Source organism: Ambystoma mexicanum, chromosome 4q (assembly GCF_040938575.1).
Source record: "Ambystoma mexicanum isolate Mex_15411 chromosome 4q, UKY_AmexF1_1, whole genome shotgun sequence".
Taxonomy (NCBI): Eukaryota; Metazoa; Chordata; class Amphibia; order Caudata; family Ambystomatidae; genus Ambystoma; species Ambystoma mexicanum.
The window spans coordinates 1,077,483,613-1,077,511,470 of NC_090928.1; the positions used below are offsets into that span (position 1 = coordinate 1,077,483,613).

A 27,858-nucleotide genomic window follows, 5' to 3' on the forward strand; every position below is an offset into this window, starting at 1 on the left:
GCCAGAAGCATGGGGCTCATAGGCCAGTACCTCCCAGGAATGGATGGGCGGGCATCCGGGTATGGGCACCCAAGCACAGTGCAATTTAGTGGGGAACCCCAGGACAATAGGCCCATTAAGGGCATCCTGAAAACTTCTGCCCAGTTAGGTCAGTGGGTGGGGGGGTACCCATCAAATCCTGGCAGCAAGGAGGAATCTGAAGACTCCTCTGAACGGCGCAGGACACAGGAGACCAGGTCCCCACATTCTGCCAGCCATTCCCAGGCTCGCAGAATCCGGGAAAACCTGGAAGATCAGACAGGAACCTCTGGGAGCAGTGCCTCTGAGTCAGAGGATGAATGGACCAGGGTTACCCGAACCAAAAAGGCCAATAAGGCAAAAAGGGCCTTGCTTAAGGACCCATTGAAGCAAATAAAGGCAATAAGGAGTGTCATCACGCCTTATCACAAGAACGCCAAGTATTCCGTTTGGGAGCACTTGGAGCTCTATGAGCAAATGATGGAGACTTTTCATTTGAAGGACAGCCAAAGCTGTATTCAATATGTAAAGTGGACATTCTCCCCTGAATACTCCAGTTTCTTTGCGGGGCTGGAGGACCAAAATCATTCAAGGTGGTCCACCTATAGGGCGGCCATCTTGAAACATTTTTCTGTGCACAGAAATCCCCAAGAGGCTCGCAAGGCAGCCTACAATTTGCAATGTGGGGAGGATCAGGCCCCACAAGAGTTTGTGCAAGAACTGAAACGTGCTTTTGCGCAGACCACCAGAAGAGTGCGCACAGACAGCAGAGAGTTTGTCAATACATTTTTCCATGCTCTCCCTAAATATATAATGACCCAGCTCGTGAGAGATTTTCATGAGAAAAGATCTTTAGACTAGGTCATTGAACAGGCTACCCGTATCTATGAGGTGCAGAAGCCCATAGAAAATAAAAATAATGCGCCCAAAAACCCCAAAACCAACAGCACCCCTGCTGCTGCCAAGGTGGCAGAGGTAAAGGTTGCCCCCGTTTTAGATTTGGAGATGTGGGGGCCTAAAAACCTGCCTGCACCAAATAATTCACAGCCCAGAAGGCCCTCGGGCCAGTCACAGACAGGGAGTCGAGGAGGTAGTCCCACAAGTGGGGTCCCCCGCTCCCCTGACTATGTAAGTCCCCGCTACAAGGGAAACCGACCAATCCTGGGTTATGTGTGGACTCCTCCAGCCCAAGGGGGGGGATCCAGCCAAGCACCTGACCCGGTGAACTTCCCTCCTAACTTCCCCCAGGAGGGCGGAAATTCTCCTAATCCTGGGCAGAACTTTTTCCCCAGGTATCCACCCAATTTCCAGCCCCAAAATCATCCATCCTTCTTTCCCCAATTCCCTGAGCCCAGACAACCTAATCCGGGAGAGGGGAGGCCAAGGGTGGAGGGGTACCAAAATCTTCCCAACCAGAGATACTACCAGAGAAGGGATAGCTACCCTTCCCGGGATCAGCCCAGGGGAGAAAATAGAGCCCCGTATCAGCCTGAGCGGGTTTCCCAGTTAGAGCGCCAGGTCCAAAATATGGCACGGGATTTGGGTCACATACTGAGGGCTCAACAGAACCCTCAGATGAGCATGCCACCCCAGAATGTCCCAAACTCTGGACCTGGTGCTCCAGAACAATGACGGGGGCAGCACCCCGATAACACACTGGTTCCCAGGGAGGAGGCACAAGGGGAAGGGGGGTGTAAAGCCTTGGAGGAAGCTTCCTTCCCAACTTGTAAACAGCCCCTGGAAAACCAGGAACCGGAAACAAAATCTCCTGCCCCTGAAAGCCTGCCTCCCAAGGAGCAGAGGGGGGGGTAGGAGAAACAAAGGACCCAAACAGACCTACTTTGTGGAGGAGGTACAGGTCTTCCAATTTGAGGGAGAGGGTTCCTCAGAAGATCCTGGGAAAAGGATCTTCTCCTTCAGAGATGGGGGAACTCCTCCCAAGGAAAAATGGGTCCCAAGGGATGTCAATTCATACTGGGCAGATATGGAGACTGAGCTACCGCCGCCCAACATCTCATCCCAGAACCCACAATACCGAAATCCCCTGGTTCAAACCATCCTGGGGACTGCCTCCAAGAAGGGGGGGCGGCCCAGAACCGGAACCAGGGGAACCCACAATGGCTCTGATCTCCAGTTGCCAAATTTTTCTTTCAGATTCCCAAGGCTCTCCACAGAATTCTGCCCAAATCTCTTCGCTAGCAATGTCCAAAACCAGAAAGTTAGCCCACCAGTTGTCCAAAAATGTGCATTATCTGTGCCCCCTTGAGGAGAAGGAGGGAAGATACTATGCCCCGGTACAAGTACAAGGGCAGGGTACAATTTTGGCACTGGTGGACACTGGATCCCAAGCCACCCTTCTGTCCAAGAAGGCCTTTGAGGAACTAAATGCAGGAAGGGGGGAGAATTACCGTATTCCTCTCACCTCTCTTCCTGGACAACTGCAGAACTTTGACGGGAAGGAGATTCCTGTTGAGGGGACTGCAGATTTGGACATCAAAATTGGGTGACACAAGGTGAAACACCCGGTCATAGTAGTGATTCCAGAGGGCACCCCTTGTTTACTAGGGAATGACCTCCTGAGAAGGTTGTCACCCCTAATAGATTGTGTAAACAAGGTCCTCTGGACCCAGACTAGCCGACCAATAAAATTAAAACAGAGTGTCAACCATGTTAGTTTAAACGGCACCTGCCACATGGTTGAACAAAAATCTGACCAAGTAGAATTTCACTTCCAGAACAACCGAATTCCAGACGTGACAGTAATAGCAGTAGGACAACAGACTGGTGATGGGGGGTCCTCTCTATTTCTGAAAATCAACCTTCCTTCCAGTTTAAGGTGGTATTCCACACTGGAAGGAAACACCCTGAAATTCTTTACTAATCCACAATCAGAAACTCCCACTCCTATAGTCCAGAAAGATGTGAAATCAGCTCAGAGCCTGGCTGATATTCAGCAAATTGGAGAGCAGTTGTTCATCCCTGTTCAGTTAAATGATGGGAAGGACTCTGTTCTCGCTCGAGTGTGTGTGAACAACGGTAAGAGCTTCATCAGCGAAGCCATGTTCCGCCAACTCCCAAAAGCTCCAGCCATTCCCACATTCAAACTGATAGACAAATGGGAAATGGACCTGGAAGCACCCAATTCCAAACATCTCCTGCCAAGCAGGTGTATGCTCAAAATCTCCATTGGCAACAAGAGCATAGTCCACAATTGTTGGGTCGTGCGAGACATCACTGCCGCTTTTTACTTAGGCAGTGACATTCTCAATCGCTTTGCCGTTAGTTTGGACCTAATAAACTTCAAAGCTTGGTCCCGATTAGCCGATAATCCCATGGGCTTTGATGATCCAGAAAAAGCATTTAGGTCAGCTCAATTGCTACCTTATGCAGTTGAAATTCAGATCAAAGAGGAAGTCACCATCCCAGAAAGGACCCGACAATTCTCCCTGGAAGTGAAAGTTAAAAGAGGACAACATTTGAAAAACCCTGACACTTACATACATCTAAACGCTTCTCTCCAACAGCAAGGGTTAGGGGTAAACCCAACACCATTAGTCAACACAGAACATGACACCATTCCAATAGAGGTGGATAACAGCGACTTAAAGAGTATTACTCTAGCCGCAGGCACCATTATTGGAATGGCGGTTGATGACCAACATTTCTCCTTTGATTTAGGAAATGAACTGTTAGGACCGATCCCCAAGGACTGTTTTGACAGTGACAGTGAGGACAATACAACACCAGACAGGATTTTCACACGGCATGGGGGGAACTTCCTGGTGTACACTTCTTGCCCTTATGGTAAGGAAGATGTGACTTGTGACTTCAGGAGGGATGAGGTGATTTTCCAAGTCCATGAGGGCTGCCTTTCCCACCTGAAGCCCCCAGTCCAAATTAGCACTCTGACCAGGGACTTCTCCACCCAGCTGGAGGCGGCTGCTGAGATAGCCAAACCAGAAGTCTTTCCAGGCTTCAGGCAGATGGTGGAAGAGAGAGTCAACCTAGCTGATGCCTGTGTGACTCTGGAACAGAAGCAAAAGTTGAAACAATTTTTCCTGGGTTTCCAAGATCTCTTTGCGATAGACTCATATGACTGTGGTCGCACCGACATCCACACAACAACAATCCCCACGGACCCTGGAATGACTCCAGTGTTTGTGAAGCAATATCGCTTGCCTCTTGCATCCATGGAGTCCCTTACTGAAATAATTAAGAACCTTGAGTCCCGGGGAATAATCTGTCCAGTCCACAGCACTTTCAATGATCCGGTGCTGGGAATATTGAAGCCAAACGGCCAGTGGAGACTCTGTGCTGACCTTAGGGAGCTCAACAAACGGGTCCATACTTCCCGATGGCCTCTGCCCTACATTGACCAAGGGCTGGCCCAGATCCAGGGGTCACAGGTATTCACTGCAATAGACCTGACCAATGGATACTGGACTGTGCCTGTTAGTAGGGAGGACAAATACAAGCTGGCTTTTACCTTTGGGGGCCAGAAGTACACATGGACCCGGACTCCCTTCGGATACCTCAACTCCGGCAATAAATTCAACATTTTCCTACACAAGGCCATGCCCGACCTGGGTGCAAGGGGTAACCCGGCTTATGTAGAGGATGTCCTCATCAAAAGTTCATCTGTGGAGGAACACATAGCAGAGATCCGTTATGTTCTGACCCAGTTGAGGGCCGCCGGAGCAAAACTTTCCTTTCAGAAAGCACAATTGTGTAGAACCCAAGTTAATTTCTTGGGGCATGAGATTACTCCTCAGGGTCTCTGTCCCCAGGAAAAGAAAGTGGAAGCACTTTAGAAACTGAAAGACCCCACAACTCTGCGGGAACTAAGGAGCCTCCTTGGACTGACTAATTACAGCAGAAAGTTCATTGAGGGCTACGCAGAGATTACCAGACCCCTGATTCATCTCCTGAAGGGTGGGGTCAAGTGGGAATGGGGTCCAGAACAAGCCGAGGCAGTAAGACAACTCAAAAGAAGCCTCTCACAAGTGCCCTGCCTAGCTTACCCTGTCAGAAACAAGGAGTTCTTCCTGGAGACAGGGTTCTCTAATACGTGCTTGACGGCAGTATTATACCAAAAGCATGACAAGGTCAATAAAGTAATCTCCTATGCGAGCAAAACTTTATCCTCTGTGGAGGAAAAATTCAACGATTGTGAGAAGGCACTCCTGGCAACGGTGTGGGCATTGAAGAGTTACCGCCCGTTTATCCAGGGGGAACACATCATAGTGGAGACTCCACACCAGCCTCTGCAATATCTCCAAAGTGACAGAATCCGGGCCGGAAATGTGAGTAATTCCCGAATTACTTCCTGGATTCTGTCAATGCAAGGCTTTCCTGTGGAGGTCAGATATGGCCAAAACAAGAAGAGTCCCCTCGCGCAAGGTCTGGCTGACTTGCATGATTGTGCCAGAGAAAACTGTCTCGAGGACGAAAGTCTAAAAATCAAGGACAACACAGAGGCATACCTTAATTCCCCACACAAAGTCTTTGAAGAGGACAAGTGTGAGGGAATGCCCACTGTCTATGTGGATGGATGCTCTTACCATGTTGACAACGACAGGGAGAAAGAACTGGTGGCTGGCGTAGGGAATGCATGGGTGAAGGAGTTCCCAGAACCCTCCGCCAGATACAAAATTGGTCCCTGAAGTAGTCAGGTGGCAGAATTGATGGCTGTGCATCAGGCCATCCTCACTGCTGTCCAACATCAACTCCACGAACTGGTCATAATCACCAATTCGGATTATGTACGGAACGGGTTCGTGGAGCACCTGGTTAATTGGAAAACCAGAGGCATGTTATGTGCTAATAACAAACCCCTGAAACATGGGAAGTTAATCCAAAACATTGATGATCTGGTCACATCGAATGGGATGACCATCTACTGGAAAAAGATCAAGGGTCATTCCAAAGTAGAGGGACCAGACAAAACTGGAAATGACTTAGCTGATCAGCTGGCCAAAACCAGGGCCATCCAAGGGGATCTAATTGAGATTGAGTCCCAGTTGGGGGAAATCCAGGTCACTGCTATCACTAGGTCCCAGACAAATGCTCACAATGATCTCTCAATTGCACAATGGAGTAAGGAGACCCCTGATGCTGATTTGATTACCGCTCAGAAGGGGGATCCAATAATTGGTAAATTTTACCAACACATTGAGGACCCTGAAAACTTTCCCCTGACGGATACCGATTACAACGGGAAAGAGGACCTTAGAGTGTTGATGAAATGTCCAAAAATGTTCCGGATCCAAGACGGTTTTTTGGTAAGGAAATCCCAAGCTGGCCATGATCAGTGGGTGGTTCCTACCTCCTTCCGAAGCCTGATGTTAAGTCACGCCCATGATGCGGCTACCGCCGGTCATAGGGGGTTTCATACAACACTTGAGATCTTAAGAGAGGTTGCCTACTGGCCACACATGGGCCAGGACCTCAACCAATATTTGAAGGGTTGTCTTGTGTGTGCACAATTTCAGCCATCATCCCTCACGCACTGTGCACCCCTCCAAAAGAGGGGGATGACACTGCCATGGTCAGATTTGCAAATCGACTTTGTAGGCCCTGTAATCCGCTCGTCTAGAGGAAACAAGTACATGTTGACCGTTACATGCTTGTTTACCAAGTGGGTGGAATGTCTCCCAGCCCCAAACTGCAAGGCAGAAACAGCAGCTGCCCTGATGATTAACCACATCTTTTCCCGTTTTGGTCTACCTCAAAGGATTGAGTCAGACAGGGGTAGCCACTTCACCAGTGAAGTAATGACAAAGATGTGGGAGATACTGGGGGTCAAAAGGAAGTTACATATTGCTTACAGGCCAGCTTCTTCTGGAGCAGTAGAACGCTACAACCGGACAATTGTGAGCATATTAAAGAAGTTTGTGGCAGATTCTGGGCCAAGTTGGGATATCCGATTACCTCTGGTCCTAATGGCCATCAGATCTACCCCTTCATCTGCAACCAAAATGTCACCATTTGAGTTGATGAATGGACGCAAGATGGTGCTTCTTCAGCATTTGCTCTACAGGACCCAAGAGCAGACCTTAATAAATGCCTCCACTACTCATGAGTATATGGAGAATTTAAGGAAACACCTTCAACATGCTTTTGCCTATGCTCAGCGGAATCTAGAAAGATCAGCTGAGAGTATGAAGACCCACTATGACCTGAAAACTTCCAGGAAGGAATATCAGGTGGGGGACCGGGTCTATCTATACAATTTCCAAAGGAACCAGGCCAATTCTTGCCTACATGGAAGGGACCGTTTGAAAATATAGACAAGATCTCCCCTGTGGCCTACAAGATCCGCATCCCCAAAGGCGGTTTAGCAGAGGGGGAAGACAAGTGGGTCCACATAAACCAGTTGAAGTGTTGCCATCCCAGGCACACTTTGCAGCAACTGGAGGAGTCCTCTGCAATCCCAGAGGGTACCGCTCCAGAGTAATTCAATTCCAACCCTAAAATATCCTACATATAACCTATCAAATTCTGTGTTTGTCAAGTTTATGTGTTCCTGTCGCTTAATTTAAAAAAATGTGCATGTTCATATCTGTTGAGTTCTAAAATATATATGCCACCCCACTATATCAATGGTGGGGGAGAAATGTCCATGAATAGGTATTGCCGCTCTTCCTTTGTCGTCCTAGGAGAAAGAAAACCTGGAGACTGGCCAAGGAGGACGATCCGGAGACCGGGAGCAGAGACGCAAGGGGCCTAGGGTAGTGCCCAATATTCCCATCAGGACCGGCGAGGAGAACCGATCGATTAGTACCGGATGGAGGAAAAGATGCTGAACCGTGCCATTTGCAGAATTGGGAGAAGATTATGCGGACATACCAGTACATGGGTCAAAACACTCTTTGCACCCGACTCCCCATCGACTCAGATTTAAAGTGCAGTCGGGTGGGGGGGCTTTGTTGGGTGTCCTGACCGACGTTTGAGCTATCATGCTGCAACATTTGGTGCTGTGGGCTTAGAAAATCCAAGATGGCCAAAAAACCCACATGTGCGCCAGAATCCAGGAGAACCACGCAGTTTGTGCGCACACCAAGATGGTCACCCAAAGTGCCACCCATTTTTGCCTATGTTGGGAGCACAGAAGGGCACAGAGCCTAAAACCATTGTAAAAGGGGCAATGCTGATTGCCAAAAGCAACCCATAACTGTTGGCAATTCGTTTTCTTCAGGTCAAACATGGCTAATTTATGGGCACAAAATTATTTTACTGCAGAACTACACCAATGCCATTTGTTGAACCTGGACAATATACTTCCATGTAATATCTCTTGTTTGAAATGCTTGAATTCAAGACTGATCCAAAAAAATGCATGCAGTACCCGCTTTTGACTGAGGGCAGCGCTAGCGGTCTAAACTCTGACAGGGAAACTGCATGTCAGGAGTTGCAGGAGAGGCCTTTACATCAAAGGCTGGGAGTTAATTAAAATCTTAACCACATGCTGTTCCCAGAAGACAATCTGATTTAATTAACAGGCCAAAGGCTGGGAAACCTCTCACCTCCAGAGATTCACACCAGGAGTCAGAATCTCACATGACCTCTTGATTGATAGAAGGCAGACTGGCTGGCAGCCTCCTGGAGACCACACAATAGGCTCTTGCACTTGAATAGAATATGCTGATGTTGACTGTTGACTGTACAAAAAGAGCTCCCAGCAGAAGACACATGTGATCCCTGACCCACCCAAGTCTTGGAGGCGGACTCCAACACTGTGAGAACGGAATTGAAAGCAAAAAATACAGTTTTAAAAATACTGATAACTCTTTGTAATCAAATGACAGGAATGTATAACTTTGAGAGCCTTAATTTAAAAAATGTACCTTCTATTCAAGCCCAAACTCCAATTTGTGTGATGTTCTGGGGCAAAACCCCGCTATTTATTGATACCACATACTCTGTGTTTAAGATAGAGATATGGGAATTTACTGGAGTAGGTATGGACAGCCTGTGTATATGTGTATAACTTTTAATGAAGAACCAAGGTTGCATAACCCACTAAAATCGAAAATAAGTTGCCATTTTTGAATGCCAGCCCTCAGGAAGAGCAGAGTTTGAACAGAGTATACCTCATGCGATATGTGATGGGTGCATGTAATTTCAAACCACTGTGTATCTATGAAATATGTCTTTAGGTCAAATATAGATTTGTGTGTAATTTGACAGGGGAGTGTCCTTCTGCAAGCCATTAAATGACATCATTCTGACACACAATCCTGCTCTCCAGTGAGAACGCAAAGAATTCTCCAACCTATCAGAACTCTGAAGGGGTTGGGCCTAGAAAGCTAGCCTCTCCACCCACTTTCAAAAAACATAAAAAGAGACTGCTGGGACAGGTAGAGACATTCAATTCCATTTGCTGCGGAGCATGCTGACCGACGACTTCACATCCAGAGATCCTACACTTAGACTTCCAAGCTAAACAGAGACTACAGAACTTTGAACCAAGAAGGCCCACTGCAAGCAAAAGTATTTGTCAGCAGGCCCAAAAATCATTTGCAGACTATTCACAGCCGGACCCAGCTGTTGATTCTGGCCTAAAACCCTGTGCCAGAAAGATCCAGAAGCAGTGCTGTACCCAGAGAAAGCAGAGCAGTATCCAGAACCAGAGGCCAGAGATCCAGAGTGACCCAGACCGCTGTTAGCAGAACCAGAAAGCTGACCCAGATCACTGTGAAGTGCCAAGACCAGAACGGGAGTCCAGTCCAAAACCTGACCAGATCCGTGGCGAGGCCTATTTAAAAAATATATTGTGAGTACCTAGCAGAACTGTGCAGAACCAATCTCTTAGTTAAAATAATCTAATCCAAACTATTTTAATCTAAGTAGAACTGTCACTTGTCATTTTCTAGCTGCAAGCTGTAACCTGTCGCTTTGAACTTTTAAAAATTTCAAATCCGAAAAACAACCTTCACAAAACCGTTCATAACTCTGTAACCGTTTGGGCTAGGAACTTGGTTTAACTTTCCTCTGAAAGCTTAGAATGTTACCTTTCCAACAAGCCTAGAACCGACTTCCTACTCCTTATACTTTCTCCGCGATCACGATTCACGCATTCGCGAATTTTGCCGCGATTTGCGATTTGGCCCAATTTCTTTACTTGTAAAAAGATAGCTGCTTTTGCCTGAACTGCTAAATTTCGTTTGCCTCTTAAGAACCATCCCTGAATCATTGCTAGAGTGAGCCTGAACTCATATTAACTAGATACCACTCACCCTGAACCTCCTGAAGGGAATTAAAACCATTTTCAGCATATTCCTCACTTCATTGCCAGCACATATAAAAGCATTTTGGGCCTGTGTTTCAAACTTCTGTAGTCTAAGCTTGCTGGGGTGAACTGAATTACATTTGATTGCATTTCTAAGAACTGTGTGCTCTCCTCTTCATTTCCTTACATTGCATAAGGGGGGGGGGAGTGGATTGCCAGAGAAAAGTGATTACATTGTTTTGTTGAAATCATATTGAGTATTTTCTGTATTGCATTTTCATTCAACATTGCATCCATCTGAAACTAGATAAAGCATTCTCTACCACCTTATTCTTCTGTTCCTATTCCCAAGCGTGCTACCTCATCCTTTATACTACTTCTGAGTAACCCAATCCGTTTGTTAGTAGAACATTACCCATTGTTGTTAACTGCTCATGTTCTGAAGTGTGATATTCAATTATTAATTCATTATAAAAGTGTGATATATATATATATATTGTTTAAATTCTCAAATAAACCTTTTAAACTTGCAAAACAGAACTACTTCTTGGCTCAGTGGGGTCAGGGGGATTCCAAGAGAGGGGTGTTATATAGGGGTAGTCATCCAGAACTCATGAACTGGACATAAAGATATATCAATAAGGGTTTCCATTCAGTATCCCAGACTAGGCATTGACTTAGCTGTAGTGTTGAATTGAATCCTCTTACACACCAGACGTGGTCCCTTGGGCCGGGCAGTTGCGTCTTCCGTGGTGAGGCCCTCCACACCATCCACATTCCGTGGGTCCCGGGGTCAGAGGCCGCCATCTGGTGTGGGAGTAGTTTCCGCCAGTCTCATGCCTCGTGGGTTGGTGATTTTTGATCTGCGCCACCGTGACTGATGTGAGCGCTGGCTGCAGCTTCTGAAGGGTTGTGCTCATGTGTGCCGCTCTAGCGTGAGCTAATTCCCTCTGGCGGCCCAGCTCCAGGATTCTTGTCAACGAATTGCCCTTCTCGCTCAGTACCATCCTTCTCAGTTTTTCTGATTGGATTTCGTTGATGAGCTGTCTCCTGATTTCCTTCTCAATGTCTGTGAACTCACACGATATTGCCAGCTTCCGGAGCCTGGTGTGGTAGGCGTCCAAAGTCTCCTCTTCCAGCTGAATTGTTGTACAGAATATGAATTTCTCGTAATCTGGATTGAGCTGCAGGAGAAAATGGGCCGTTAGGGCGTCCTTCGCTTGCTGGTAGATATCCAGTCCGTCGTCGATTGTCAGAGAATTGAAGATACGCAGCACCTCATCCCCCACATTTAACAATAAGTGCGACCTCATTTTTCTTGCAGTGGTAACGTCCTTGCACTCCATTGTCATCTCAAACTTTTGAATCCATAGTTGCCACCTTGGGCCGACCGATGATGGGTCAGTGTATGGGTCAAACGACTGGATCATCATAGACGACCCACTTTGTGTGTGGGCTTGCGGCGTGGACATCGATAGGTTTGCGGCCAGTCTGGATGGCGTGCCGGGCCTGGGGGTAGATGTGCCGGTCGCCATGACTGGGCCTCACTTTGTCACGTGCGGGGGCCGATGCCTCACCTGGGTGTACCCCATGAGGGTCTGTGGCCTTCCTTGTTAGTCCACGAGTGGGGCATGGGTGGGGTGTCTTCTCCCCTGCCAGGGTCCTGTTGCACAGTGTGGATGGTGCCTGGTGTGGAGCAGCTGCGTGTTGGTGCAGATCCAGCATTGTCAGGGGTTCAGGAGAGGTCTTGTGATGCCATGCAGCAGAAAGAAAGAAAAAAAATATTTGGAGAAAAAAATGTTGTTTGTTTTTTTGGGTGGGTGGGGGCTTGTGGGCCCCCCCACCATGTTTCCAAAAATTTTGCTGTCGCGAGGTGCAGCTATCAGCTGTTTTTCATCGGCACGCGTGCGGTTGGCGTCTCGTCCCTCATCGCCAGTGTTGTGCTCTACCTCAGCCGATGCGTCGGCAGGAGGTAGGGATAAGAAGGGCCACGCATGGAGGCCTGGCTCGCGCTGCTCCGGCTGGAACACAGATCACACAGACACGCTTGGCTGGTCGTAATGCCTGGAACTGCCTCCGCAGAGCGGGGGTGGGGCTTTTATTGGACACCTTGCGTCACCCCGTAGCAGAACGCAAGGCGGACATAACAACTGCTGCAAAGGAGACCACATTATGCATTGTGAATCTATGCCGTGCTGCTGGAGGATGGAGAAGTTGAAAGAGGCCTGGACAGAGGACCTTGCCTGGGAGTTGACTTGGTGAATCTCCTGCTGCTTCAGTATGAAGGACTCCTCCCTGCATGTGGCGGGTTGGGCTTGTCAAGCCAAGCTACTGTGCTGTGTGTACTGGACACTGGGCAACAGCTTCATTGAAAGCATCTAGTGCATGCTTTGACTGCTATTGTAAATTGTTGTTGAAACATGCATGTGAAGCCCCTGTGTCAAATGTATTTATTTTTATAAAATAATTTTTAATTTTTTATATATTCCCGAACACCCACACCCAATTTATATATTTTTCCAACCCCCACAAAAAAATTGGATGGGTTTTTTCGGCAAAGAATTTGCGGTAAAAAAAAAAGCGAAACAACATCCCGCGATGAAAGGACGTCGTACCTTGGAAGAGCTTACCTTGGCAGGGGGGTAGGGAAGAAAGAAGAGGACATATATTTTTGACTGGCACAGGCTGCCTTTCCACCCCAACCGTGCGATTCACACAGGAGGACAAATAGCATTTTAGGGTAAGTGTGTACAGATGCCCAGTTGGTAGGATGATCTAGTTTTTAATTTGATTATGAATAGTTTATTTGATATTGTAATTATGCTGAGCTGTACTATTTCTTGAGCGTTGTGAACTTCCCCAATCAGCACACCAATGTGTCTAGCCTAAGTTACCACATGTGCATGTTAGTTGACTTCATACCCTGATCTACGGGCACTGCCACAGGTGGGATGCATAAGCTTAACTGTTGGTGCTTTATCCTCCGCCTAAGGTGTGCCTGGCACCAACCCCATCACCTGCCTCTTTAGGCACCAGAACGCTTGAGGTGATATACCAAGTGGGGCACACCTTTTTGTCATTAACATATTCTTCATCAAAGGATGGAGGGATCCCCGAACTGCTCATACCGGTCTTCAAAAATAAAGGAAAGAAGAGAAACTGAATATTTCAAGTGGTGAACGCAATAGTGCCATAAAGGGCCAACATGGAACAGGGCCCTGCAACCAAACACAATGCTTACACACACACTTAGATGCCTCAATTGACATTCCCTGTGAGTCCTAGAGGGGGGTTCAATTGCAATTTCAGGGTTATGGGTGGTAATTAGAATAATGTAATGAGAAGTAGACATGAAAAAGACATGATACGTTTTTACAGATATGTTTTTAAGGCAGTGTAGTGGTAGAGGCAGGTCATTCCATAAGCCAAGGCCCACAATTAAAAAGGCCCGACAGCTTTCCTTGGTTTGAGAAAAGCAGGAACATTAAAGATATGTAGATAGTATCAGGCAGGTATACCATTGTCAATTATACATTGCAGTCCCCACCTGTAGTCCTCTAAACGGGAAGGGTGGAGAGGCAAAGTACCTGTTTAGGGAGATATTTTTCCTGGGAACCTCTTTGAGATCGCCGATCGAGGTGACTTTCCCTGCGAAGCAGTAATTGGGGTTGTAGTCCGTCATGATGGTGGAAGTCCGAAGCTTGCTGAGCTTGTAATCTGGGCTCTGTAGCTCCATCTGCATAGCTTGAAGCTCCTGGTGCTTCCGGCGATAGACTGTGTGTAGTGAAAGAGACAGACATAAGGACATAAAGGATTCATTGTCTCCCAACAATTGCAGAATTAAGGGTCCGTGTCGATCTTGAAGAACCCCGGGCTAATTTATTCTATGTCGGTCCTTTTGCTGAAAAATTCTATATATCTGAAAACTCCAATCCATGACATTGATGAGGAGCAGATATATTTTAGAATTCATCTAATTCAGAGCTACAGTATTATGCATATACAATCTCAAGGCCACTTTTCCCTCCGATTTATCGAGCGCTTGAAGTTCTACTGCTAAATGTATTTGACCACCATGTCTATAATCCTTGATTCACCCATTCGCTGCAAGATCTGAGCTTTCTACTATAACCCGAACATGTTGCTATTGTCTTTGCATCACTTTTGCCTGTGCTTTCTCCAAAATTGATTTTTTGTTCCGACCGGTGATTTCAAATCTATCCACTTTACCTCTTTTTTTCAAAGTCCTGCCCTTTGTCAGTCAGAGGGCACTGAGTTGCAATGGCCTCTGCGTTTAGATAATGAACACTTTGTCCTGGGTCTGAGTTCACTGGCAGACAGCAGTTCAGCAACAGAAAGAAAGTAAAGGCTCAGGGAAACAGTACCTCACTTCTCCTTTGGGAATGAGGATGAGAACGTTATGATGTTGATCCCCATGGTCATTGAGGAGTTTCTATATTTGCAGGTTAATGGCAACTCCTCTCCCCCAGTGCCATGAGGTAAAAGAGTGCCCTGTCTAACTGCTTGTACATACACAGATGCATGCATACCCCCCCTTGTTGGCGCCTCTGTGTACAGCAGAGGGCATATCTCAGGTGTTGTGGCTGCGCATCAATTAACCAAATGGTTAAATTGTATGCAGGTGCAGAAGACAGGAATTCTATTAAGGGCGAGGGTGCCTGAGCATGCATACCTATATTGGGGTTTCCTCATGCCTTTATATCAATACAAATATCCGAAACACTTAAAGTTATTAGCTGGAAGCCAAATGGAGAAAGGGGCTGCAAGACGCCAAAGGATTTACTGGGTTCAAGTGGATGAAACTGAATAATGTTGATGCATGTCTTCTACAAGAAGTCCTTTTAACACACATTAGTACCCGGCACGCGCGGCTGAACAGGAATACCGTGTGGTGATTGGCTCATTTGCGAGCTATTATTTACAAAGGAGACAGAGCTAGTTAATATAGATGCCACATGTACACAGAACTCATAATATTGGAGTATCTCAACAAGGACCCGTCATAATTAAAAATGATTAATATCAGATTTAATGAATCACAGATTTTTAAAAACAAATTAAATCATACGGTCCACAATATGTACATACATTTTGAAAATCTACACCACAAACAAAGGACATGGACAACAGTTACGTGACAAGCTTTCAATAGCTAGTTGCCAGTGTGTCAAGAGTAAACACACCGAACACCAAGCGGTACGTTTTATATACAGTTTTACGCACCCAAAGTTAATTAGGGTTAAATGTGTCAGCAAATTGGTCACTCTGGTAACAATCCAGGTATACCGGGCTTCCTCCCCATATAAGTTGTTCATTTGCGAGCTATACCATATGGTATTCCTGTTCACGCCATGCGTGCCGGCTACTCTGTTCTCGGCGGAGGGCGTGGCAGCCCCTCAGCCAATGAGGAGGCTCGGAACAGGGCAATCCCCGCTCCAAGCCTCCACACGGCTGAAGGCTTCCATCGTCCCCCGCCGGAGACCGCGGTACATTTTTTTTTTCTTCCTCCCCATCCCCTCTCTTCCGCCCTCCCGACCCCACTTACCTTCTTTTTTCTTCTGCTCTTTTCCCAGCGCGTCCGCTCCCGATGGCCGCCATGGAAAGGGAAAACAGACTACGTTTTCCCTTTCCATGGTGGCGGCCATTTTCTTTTCTGTTTTTTTTTGTTTTTTTCTGTTCCGAAAAAGCAATTAGTACCCCGGTCTAACTGGCCGGGGTACTAATGGCAATAAGCCCCTCGGTGGCGGGCCAATACTGCCTGAGGTAATGCCCCCGGGGCACCGCTAAGGCCCTTATTTCGCTCGGGCCTATAACTCGCCCCGGGGGCATTACCTGGGGCGGTATTGGCCCGCCACCTCGTGGCTTATTGTCACATTCACACACATGCTCTTATGATGTCCAGATGCACCAGAGAAGACGACTCCAACATGACTCCTTGCCAGAGTTGTTAAATCAATGAGGATTATTCACTGCTGGACACATGCACTTTGGATACATAACCTGACCTGCTCCAGTCCATCGCATGTCCGATTCCAAACACATCATGATAACTATCACTCACACAGGCAGGAAAACAATGACACAGGACTGTGAGGAGCAAGTATAGCAGGGATGTCATTTCACCAAAATGCCAGGGGCAGCGGAAGTGACATCACACAACCCTTATCCTCTGATGATATCACAGTAAGTGATGGAATTTGACCTCGCCTCCAATTGACATCACAGGATGTGATGGCACACAACCTTTCACCCCTTGACAAAACAGGAAATGGCATAAAATGGTATTGTTCCTCAGTACACTGAGAAAAATACGGTTACAATATCACTGTAATATGATATGCATTTCATACAAGAATTGATCACCATATGCAGTGTTAATATCAGTGTGTATAGGCCCATATCCCAAATTTCTGTGAATGTAAGCAGACAACCAACACAACAACCTGGACTATTGTACATCACTCGGGCTAAACTGTAAACAGACAGAACATCTCGAAGAGACCTAAACCCCAAAGCGCTGATATCCAGTTTCTGACAAGTGTCTGGCCATAGACTAGAAACAGCAACTGACCAACACAAGTCCAACAAGAAAAATGATGGTCTGGAGGGTTGACCAGAGCTGTGGCAGTGGTTATGAAGGATTTGAAACTTTCCAGCCATCACCTTTCTGTTTTGCTTATTTGGTAAGTGAACCACGGTCTTGTTTTGTTAGTTGGGAGATAGAGGGGAAGGATGCGTTGCAGGTCACAATAATTGCAGTTTTATTTAATGACTTCACCCCCAGAAAAGGCTCATTTATTTTTTTTCTTTGGTCCTTTATATCTTGCTTAGTATTAGCCTCCTCCAGCTATCTAAGAACTGGAACAGGAACTGAACCTGTGTTGCACTGCATCGTCTCGTTTCCAAAGCAAGTGTGTTACCCCTGAGCTATCCTTCCAAATGTATAATGTATATGCTTCAGGAAGCAACAGATGGGTTACTTCAATGGCAGAGGGTACATTAATTATCTCACCATGCGTCTATCTACAGTGTGCATGTGATGCAGGGCTGGCAGATCTGGGTTAGGTCAAACAGTGTCCAGGCAGGATTGGTGGTGGAAGTCACTGGGGCACACCCCTCTCATTGCAGGCCCAGTGGCTAACTGGATGTGCAAAGCAGACAGCGAGAAACACTGATGAGATTTGTGTTCATGCTGTGCTGTCACCGAGTACTGCAGGCTGCTCTTACACATTCCCAGGTAGCTAGACATATCCCCTATATGGTTTATAGTGATAATTTCGAAAAACATTTTGTCGAAAGTCAAAATGTCGAAAACATAATGTCAAAAAAAAGAATTCAAATATCTTTTTTTCTTTGTTTTTTGGTCGAAATGGGGGGGGTCCCCCACCCTCCTTTTTAATTTTTTTTCTGTTTTAACCCTTTTTTTTACTTGCTGAACCCAAAAACAACATGTAGATAAAAAAAGAAAGTATTCAAGAAAAAAAAATGTCGATATTATTTTTTCAACATTTTTGTAACTCGACCAAATGTTTTAGACATTTTAATCAGACCCCCCCTTTATCCTTCCTGTTGCTCCAGTGCTGGGTATGAGCTGCAGAGACAGCCCTGTCTCTGAACCCAACCATTCAGGCATTCTTCACTAATGGACTGCCAACCTGTTTGTGATGGCGGCTTCATTGTTTTTCCTGCATCCATGTTATTTCTCTAGCTAACGAGATCTAGATTCCAGGTGAAAAAAGCTATGGCACATTTAGCTGCATTTACAACCGCCTTTTTCAGGTGCAACCAAGATATCTGCTCTTGGCACTGCCTATTTGTCCAGTGGCTCAGGGGTTACAAGGACAGGTCTAGGAGTAGCAGGGGTAATTAGAGCAACAGAAGCTTCTATTTCAGGCTTTTTCTCCGGGATAAGTAAGGAGCGGGCTAAGGTTAGTCTGCTGCTGGTGGCTGGGCTGCCTAGATGTGGTCTGCCCTCTGCGCAGGGGCACACTCAGAGACTACTACGATAACTGTACTGGCCGAGAGCCAATTTAAAGCTCTACCTGAGTCTGGGTCTAGAGAAGCCCTGGATAAGAATAATGACCCTTTAGTTATTTTCTCAGCTTCCACACACTCATTAGATAACAACGGTTCCTTACTTAATCTCTGTAGATCTCTGCAGCATAACTCTATTGGGGCAGTTTCCCACACAAACGATGTATGTCCATTTGGTAACCTTTCTTTGAGTCCAAATTTGGATTGCCTATTTGGTAATACAGCACTCCGGGGTACAGGGGTGAATGATAAGGAGGGGCACTACCTGAGTGGACTGTCCCCACACAAAGACTCTACGCTGAAGCCACCACAATCCTAAATACAACGCATTTGTAGCTATAAATGCTATGGTTTTCTTTTTAAGTTTCCCACGATCCCCCGGCCGGAAGAGCCCGGGAAACTTAAAAAGAAAACCACAGTATTTATAAATACAATAACGTTGTATTTATAAATGCAGGTACTTTCACTTTGAGTCTCCCAGGCTCCCCTGACCCTGGGGAGCCCAGGAGACTCAAAGCGAAAGCTGCTGCAGTCATAAATACAACACGGTTGTAATTATAATTGCTGTGGTTTTCTTTCTAAATTTCCCAGGCTCCCCAGAGCCCGGGAAACTTAGAAAGAAAACCACAGCATTCATAAATACAATGCAGTTGTATTTATAAATGCAATGATTTTGTAAGAAAAACAAATTAGAAAACACTTACTGGCACGCAGCCTTCCTGCCTGCATTCTCTGCTCTCCGGCAATAATGAAGCAAAACCTACTACTGGTAGCTTTTGTTTATTACAGCTGGCTGGCTTTTGCTTCATTAGTGCTGCGAGGGCAGAGCTTAACGTAAGCAGAGGAGGCTCATCCATTTCACAAAATGGATGCCTCCTAGTGCTTGAAATGTTTGAGTTTGAGCCTCATTTGCTCAAAACTTTACATAGGAACTTTGTTTAAATATATTTTTTATATATATTTTTGATTATGGGCCATCTTTTTAGCCAATACAATCTTAGAGTGAACTATCCCTTTAAAGCCATCTCCGTGAGATTGGACGCTGTTCTTAGGATTTATGATAAATTGGTGAACAATCCAATGAATACCCAACAAACATTGGCTATGATAGTTAACGCACTTGGACCAAGATTATCCATAGCAGAGTAAATGGGGGAGTTTAAGAAAAATTCTGACTACTTCAACTTGGACCCGTTAGCTAAATTAATGCATGGCGAACCTGAAAATGGCACACCTTTAGGACATATGAGTTTATTGAAGGGGAAAAATAACCATATTAGCCTTGATGAGACTGGGGTCACTTGGACGTCTGAGGATTCTGTTAATATTGCAGCAGCAAATGAAGATGATGCTTTAGAGGCATTATGTGTGGAAATATCCCTGATGAAAAGATCTGAGCCTCAATATACTGAAAAGCCGTTGGATATTATAATGAAGGATGATAAGGTTAAACCCAACATTCTGCCAAAAATGTTGCTGTTGGATGGAGGTAACTAAAGGAAAACGACCCTGTCACACAGTAAAGGTGTCAAGCATAAGCATTGCTAGGGGGCAGGGGTAAAGGGGCTGTAGCCTCAGGTCTTTTGGTTGTAGCCCCAGATAAAAGCTCAGGGACTACAACCAAAAGGCCAGCTAGCCCCGAGTCCTGACAGTCCCGACATTAGCATTGCCCCAGATTTTTTCCAGACCTAGCAACACCCTTAGTGTCAAGGAACTATTGAAAGGAAAAAAGGTTTCTCATACCTTGACTGATGGGACTAGAAGAAGTGTAATACTGCAAGGGCCCATGGATAGATGGACTCTTCCTAAGTTTGGAGGAGGGATACCTATTGATAAGGCGGGTGTTGAACTAAGGCCTACCTTGCCTAGGGTTATTGCTGATGAAGTTTCTAAGCCTTCATATTGTCCTATGTTGGAACTAGTAAGGGGAAGCTCAGTATGGGGAGTACCCCAAAACCAAGGTATATGTCTCGAGTTACGTTTACTGAAGATCTACCTGAGGTTGATACACCTACTGTTTTGAATACCGCAATAATGGCTGAGCCGGGCCCTACTGTAATGAAAAAATGTGGGAATAAGGTACTGGGATCGATTATCCCAGGTTGCATGATTAAGTTGGTGGAATAATATACCACTAGAGGGAGCCCCTTTTTGAATAGGTCTACTCTGTTGCGAAAGCGGGCCACAGTGCAATGGTTGTCTACAATTAGATCAGTAGACATTGTGGAATTGGCACTACCTAAGTGGAATTGTCCCTCTTATTGGGTACTTTTAAAGGTGGCTAGCCCTGTGGTGGCTGCCCTGCTAGTTGCCAATGTCAAGGCACTTGAAGATATGGGTTTAAGCCAATTTGTTAGTGGATATTCCATGAAGTATGGTGCTAGAGGTATACCGGGAATACAAGGCATATACAATATAGTGGCGTCTCATGATTTGTCTCAAAATGGGGCTGCAATTGCCCAAGGTGAGTATGGAACAAGGCCGAGGGACTATGAGCCCTATGGCCAAGAATGGTGGAAATGAGTATTGAAGCACTGAAACAATATCCTCACTCAGAAAGGAAATTACCTATTAAGTTGATTAGCTGGAATACACGCAGGCACAAGCACCTACTCCATAAGCATGGTTCTATGGATTTACTATTTGGTCATGATGTAATTATGTTACGGGAAACATGGTTGGATAGCCTAGTTTATATTGAGGGCTATCGTCTTTACCATATGTTGGCCAAGAAGGGCCCTAAGGGTAGACCAACAGGGGGACTTATCATTGGAGTAAGTCAAAGGCTGCGCTTGCGTGAAATCTGGCAATTTTGTGATGAGGGATACACACTAGGTGTGGAGCTGAGGATGAATGAATTCATTTTACTCCAGTGATGCTGATAATAAACGTTTATCTACCACCCAGTTTAAAATGTATTGAGGGATTTCTAAACAATTTGGAGGAGTGTATGGCAGTGAACCTTAATGATAATGGAGAAGACGGTCTAGTTTTTCTGTGTGGAGATGTAAACGCACGTTGTATCGACCCCTTGATGTGTACTAAATACAGTAGTGTTGCCCCCAGTAGTACCATGCTCCAGGAAGGTGACAATTATAGAGGCAAGCGACTGGCCGATTTCCTCAGGCTATGGGACATGAGTATGTTAAACGGTCGTACAAAGGCTGATGTCCCTGGTCAATATACTTGGGAGGTGTAGAGCTCCGGGCTACGCTGGATTATATATTTGGAAATAGCACCTGTTTGATGGCAACCAGAGAGTTCGTAATCTACAACTTGGGTTATAGTGATCATAACCTAATAGACCTGACACTCAGAGTGTTTGACCCCTTTCAGACGGAGGGGTGACCAGCAGGGAGGCTCCGGCCTGCAGGTTAACCAGGCTAGAAATACTATACGTTGGAATAACAGGAACCGGAGTAAAATTGGGGGAAAAATCGATTCCTTTGAAATTGATGTGATAGAAAACCTTAGGGCATTGGGTGGTAACGATATTGGAGACTGGTTGGAGAATTTGGCAACAGCGACTGGTAAATGTCAGTATAGGCAGATTGTGTTAAGTGCCAAACGTAATAATGAATATGATCAAGTGATTAGGGATGCCAAGTGCTCAATGCCTAGGGAAATTAGAACGGTTAATGGCCTAACTTATTCCAAGGAAATGAGGAAAGTAATGAGTAAGCGTATTAAGAACAACTATAGAGGATGGCAATTCTCTATCAAAAATAGGCAATGGCAAGACATGATAGGTGCTCTGAGTAAGAGAAATACCAAGCAGATTTGGAGACACCTGAATAAAGCCAAGGTCGCCATTGAGGGGAAGACTCTTAACCCTATTCAAGAAATGGAATGGTTAGAGCATATAAATATGTCTAATGGCATTTGGGAACCGCCTATGCCTCCTGCCTATTGGTTGCAGAGTTGGCATTTGAATATTAGTCAGGATGGTATTGAGAAGAAGATCCTCAAATCGAATAACTCTAGAGCATCTGGACCGAATGGACTTGCCAATGCCATTCTTAAACTTAACCCTAGAAAATGGGCTGAGCTACTTATGATTCTCTATGATAGAGTGTGCACCACACAGATCATACCGAGATCATGGCAACAAGCGCTATTGCTACCAGTCTACAAAAAGGCTGAAGAGTGCTCTCTGGCGAATTACAGGCTCCTATCTCTTCTAGATTCCACAATCATTTGTTTTAGATGCCCTACAAAAATGGATTGATGATGCCAGCATCATGAACTTTGCCCAGACTGGGTTCAGGCCGGGATGTTGTACTTTCCACAAAATCAGAGTGATGCACACGTTATATAGGTAGGCGACGGGGATGCCCTTTATTCCATATTTGTGGATTTCAGGGCTGCCTCTGATGGGGTTTGCAGAGAAAAGCTCTGGGCCAAGATGGAGTTGTGGGGATACCCAGGATGGTTGTTAAGCATTCTGAAAGGATTACATTTCAAGACATCAGTGCGTGTAAGGTTGGACGATCGCAGGGGATTGTCGTCTCCCGTGTTCACAAGTGTGGGGGTTAAGCAGGGATGCACCCTGGCACCCCTGCCGTACAGCATTTACACTGCGGACCTACCACTAATATTTAATCAAACTATAGGCTGTTGCCCTAAAGTGGGGGCCCGCCTACTATCGTGAATGCTGTATGCCGATGATCTTGTTTTGTTTAATTTTACCTACTGTGGAATTAAGGCCATGTTTGAAAAACATGTTGAATATAGAGTTGCGAATGATTTGTTTATAAACATGGATTAAAACCAAGGATATGGTTGTGGGAGCTAAACCTATTAAATGTCCTGTTTACGGAACTAGTCTCGGTGTCCTGGGTAGGGTTGCCAGATACCCTTATTTGGGCTTAGAAATTAGCTCGTCTAGAGCCTAGATCCATATAAAGGAAACAAAAAGGTTAAAGGCAAAGCAACTTGCAAATTCAATTAGTAAATTTGCTGTACAGACAGCTGGGTTATTCTGTAAAAGGTAGAATGACCCTATGTAAACAATGCTTCAGCCCTGTGGTGCTCTATGGCCTTGATGCATTATCTATGGAGGACCTGCAATGGCTGGACCAAACCGAAGGATACTTTTGGAAAAGGATCATCGGTCTGCCACAGTCTATGCCAATTGAATTTATTAGGCTTGAGCTTGGCTTGACCTCGTTAAAAAGGCAGGCGTTAATGATGCAGGGTGTATTGTACTTGAAAAAGAATACTAATTCGAGATGTGAACTTCTTTAATTACTGGCTTTGTCATCGGGTCCCAAGTTGAACGCTAAATGTAATGACTTTGATAGCTCTATGGCAAAATGTTTCTGGAAAATCGAGTCGAAGCCTGACTTTAGACGAGGTACCAGTTACAATACTTTAAAGCAGATATATAAAAAGAAGTTGTGTCTATGGGACTGTACAGAGAACTAGCCTCCGGTCCCATGTTGAAGTGGGAAATGTGACACATGTATAACTAAAGGCGCAAAGGTATATTGTGTGTTGCCCTAGTCCGGCTATTAGAATGTTCCTATTAAAATGAAGGACTAACCAAATACTAGCGAAAGACACAACATTCCTCGTAAAGGAAGAGGATGTATGTTGGAGACAACCAAGCACCTGTTTACGGAGCGTTTGGGGCTATTGACTGCTATAATTGGGGTGCTTGGAAGTTTCATGCATTGCTACGATACAATAAAATCAGATTAATTTTGGGCACATTGCCTTAATACTCAAAACGTAAGGGTCCATTTTGCACTGTTCAGACTGTGGGGCATGATTTTGAAATTATTACCTATGTAAAATATTGTTAATATGATTTTGTGGTATAGGCAGGTATAGCGATTGTATTGATTGCTGATTTTAAAATGGAAATTTGAATTTGTAAGTTTGTAGAAGTTAAAATACTGTATACAAACAAACAAACAAACAAATAAATAAATAAATAAATAAATAAATAAATAAATAAATAAGATACAGGCATTAGCTGTGTGGTACAAGGGGTTCTACAAGGAAAGGAGAAGCTCCACAAAACCCTGACAAGTTCAATAAGACAACTAAAATGTGTGCTGTAGATCAAGAAAGAAGTGTAGGGGCACAAACCACACACATTTGAAATGTTTTCCCACTGAGAAGGAAGTTAGAAGGGCAGACTAAGAATCACTGGTCTAAGAAAGCTTAATAGGTTGATGCTTTGTTGTGCATGTCCCACCTCGAGGGTTCAGCTAACCTAATCCCCTATTTTTGTTGTTTCCAATAAACCACTTTATCTACACTTCTTGGGTTGAGTTGTCTCTTGATCCCTTGGCTGTGAAAGGGCTTAAGTATCAAAACTGAAATCTCCCAATATTTAGATCTGGTCAAAGGAATCACTTCGCTGTTGTGATCCCAGATCACACAACTCGGATAGGGATGCAACGTTGCTTTTACTATATCAAATGGGTGGAAACAGTCCATAAATAAAGTTAAGGGTCAAACACAACATCTTGAATACCACCCTCCCATGTAGAGGCCGCCAGTGCAATTACCTCTGCAATTGAGAGATCTGTTGTTTTTTTTGCGAGATCTGTTTTTTTCAGGGGAGACCAAAAGTCAGCAGAACGATGGTGTTCTGTGCATGATAGAAGGGAACGCCAGCATATAGCTCATTGGTATTACCAAGTGTGATACTCATTATCCATCCTATCTTCTGCTGTTGAGTGGGCACATATGATAGAACCCTTGCTCAATGATGTATTCTAATGAGGGTGCCATCTCACGGCACCAATCCATGTGATCAGATTGTGGTTCGGGGTTAGTTTACCGAAGCATATGCAACTGCTCGACTTGTTCTCATTGCTCCGCTCTCATGTGTATCACTTTAGCCCTTTTTAATATTGCTTCTTGATGCCTAGTAGTGCACCGCACCACAGGCTGTGTGGTCGCCACACATCCAGATCCCCGTTTTTCTCCCACCCTCTTCTCTCCCCTTTTTTTCTACTTGCAGGGGAGTCGCCCCTGCATCGCTTTTCTCCCACTATCCACTCTTCACTATCTAATCCTTACCCCTCTCCTCTTCTATCCAAGCTGAACCCACAAATCCATCCAGCGAGTCTCCTCGCTGCGAGGCAGGATAGCCGTGGTAAGTTTGGCAGTTGCAAGTTGACTGTGGTAACGTGACTGGATATCAGGTTCACCACCCCCAAAAAACGACTGTTGTCAACTTTCTTAACATAGGCAAGACCAAGAAAGGCTGGAAGCGGTGGGTGTGCTGATGTTGTATTCATAGGCGTGTGGCTCCAGTGGCAAAATAAATCCGTTTTTTTTTACCAGTGGCTGCCAACTTTGCAGCCACCATTTCCTGTGGCAAATACTTCCTGGGTCCCACTTACATTCAGATAAATACGTGTATTTTCTGCTTAAGAATGATAACTAATTGTCCCATACCCAGGAAGGTCCATCAGTATTATCACACAGGCATTAAAGAAAAGCACAGAGATTTGGGAATCTTCAGGAAACCAAAATTTCACATTAATAGGGAACGACAGAATATTACCCAGCCTGTTCCGGTGCTCTATCTGAGACATACCTTGGACATGCCAGTCAACGAGAGTGGGCAAAAGTGTTGAATGATTAAGAGATATGTTGTGGACATACCATTAGCTGGTCAGGGTTGAATAGACCAGTGTGCATGTCACATCTTTAAAATGTTGCCTTAAAGGTACTGTGTGGCAAGGGGGTGTTCGGCATTAGCCAACCTCCACAGGCAATTCTTCTCGGGAGGATAGCTCAGAGGCAACGTGCTCGCCTTGGAAGGACAACACAGGTTCGATCCCCGGGTCTGCGCTTAGAAACCTCTTGGTATTAAGTGCGTTATAAATAACCAATTATAATCATATATACTTTGGGTGGCTGGCCAGGTCTGATGGGCTAGTGGGAACCTGTTGACCTGCCATGGCCACTGGGGGTTCCCGGGGCATGTTAGCCAGAGCAGGTGGTTTGGGGGAGACCGCGGTGTGGGCGCAGTCCACCTCACCGTCAAAGTGACCATTGGGGCATGCCCAAGGCCATGCCGGGTGTGACAAGAGGTGTCCAGGTAGTGCTTAAGAGGTATAGATACATCCAAAGGTGAGAATGCCTCCACTGATTTATAACCTATAAACCAAACGGCTCAGTTAGATGCGTATGGGCTTAACATATATATGTTTCTTTTGTGCTGTTTAGATTTATACAGAACCTAAAGGTGATTGGGTTAGCTAGTGGGTGTCTAGAAGGAACTGTAACTGACAAAGACTTTAGGAATAGAGGGCCTCATTGAGAGTACACTGTTGGCTGTGACTCCACTACCGCCATTCCTGCTGGTGGCAACGGAATTACTGCCAATTTTACTGCCACTGAATTACACAAATCAGCATGTTTACAGCAGCAGAATTACTCTTTGCAAACCCCCACCCCCCCTCCCCACGGAATCCTACGGACTTAAAACATGAGGATCAACACCGCCTTGGCACCACTTGCAAAGCAGTGGTAAATATGGGGGCAGGGGGCAGAGTGGCAGTAACAAAAATGATTTTGATGGTAATTCCATGGGAATGAACACTATAGTGCTAAGGAGACCCTTATACCCAGCTCCGTTAGCAAAGTGTAGCCTGTACACGCTTTGCTTCGACCATTGCAACCAGCTTTTGACGAGCTGCGAGCACTCAGTGCAGGTAGGTGAACTGTCTCAGCGCCCCGATGATACAGGGTGCTTGCAATGGAGATTGTGCCTTGAATTGTGCCATCTCCTTAATAAACACCATGTTGTGACTCCGTTTCGGCTTTCTTCCCAGGTGGCAGACTGATACAAGCAGTGAAGAGCAAAGAGGAAGCTAAGTGCGGATGGACACACAGGCCATTGACAAGGTAATAATGTTCCCATCAAGGGAGTGCCAGAACACAAAGGCAGTTTTCCCGAGGAGCAGAGGCGAGAGAGTGCCAGCCAAGTGCCCTGCAGGCAGCTAGCGCTGGGAGAAATTATACACGCGTAAAGCAGAATCGCATTTCCTTTTCTACTTTAAATGCGTTTGCCAAGTGATTGCACTGATGAGGAATGGATAATGAGACGCAGATATTACATATTTAGGTCTTAGACTTTGAAGAAGTTGCATAAATCCTTCAAAGCCAGCCCTGGCGCTCCCTAGTGCGAAAGGGAGGGACTAGGCAGGTGAGATGCAGGCAATGTCCTTCATGCACAGTGTGGCAGCAATGGCGTCGTGCACGCTTCCGGTTTGTGTTGACTGCTTCGAGATTTGTCATGGAGAGGGGATTGCCTGGGTACACGCGGGGCAGACCTTCAGTGTGCGCAGATATAGATATACGCATGTATGTACACCTGGATTTATACAAAAGTAAGTGCCAAAGCCGAAATGGTCAAGGCACTGATGGCACCACTTCCACTATATCCCGCGGCCACCCTACTGATGCACCGCACAGCGGTACCACGTGCAATGCTGCAGTCGCCAATCCTTTTGGCTGATGCGGTGTGAGTGGATGGTAAGAGGGTTCCTGAGCATGATCGAGAATTGTGCTTGACACCCAAA

General features: G+C 45.7%; 1 protein-coding gene across 1 annotated transcript in view; it reads right to left on the bottom strand.

Annotated features, from left to right (window-relative positions):
• The window catches only part of ALK (ALK receptor tyrosine kinase), a 3,554,133-nt gene that overhangs the window by 110,944 nt on the left and 3,415,331 nt on the right, over positions 1 to 27,858 (bottom strand). Inside the window, exon 20 of the mRNA XM_069608653.1 lies at positions 13,837 to 14,023. Within this exon, the coding sequence (XP_069464754.1) occupies positions 13,837 to 14,023 (187 nt within the window). The remainder of the gene's footprint in view (positions 1 to 13,836; positions 14,024 to 27,858) is intronic.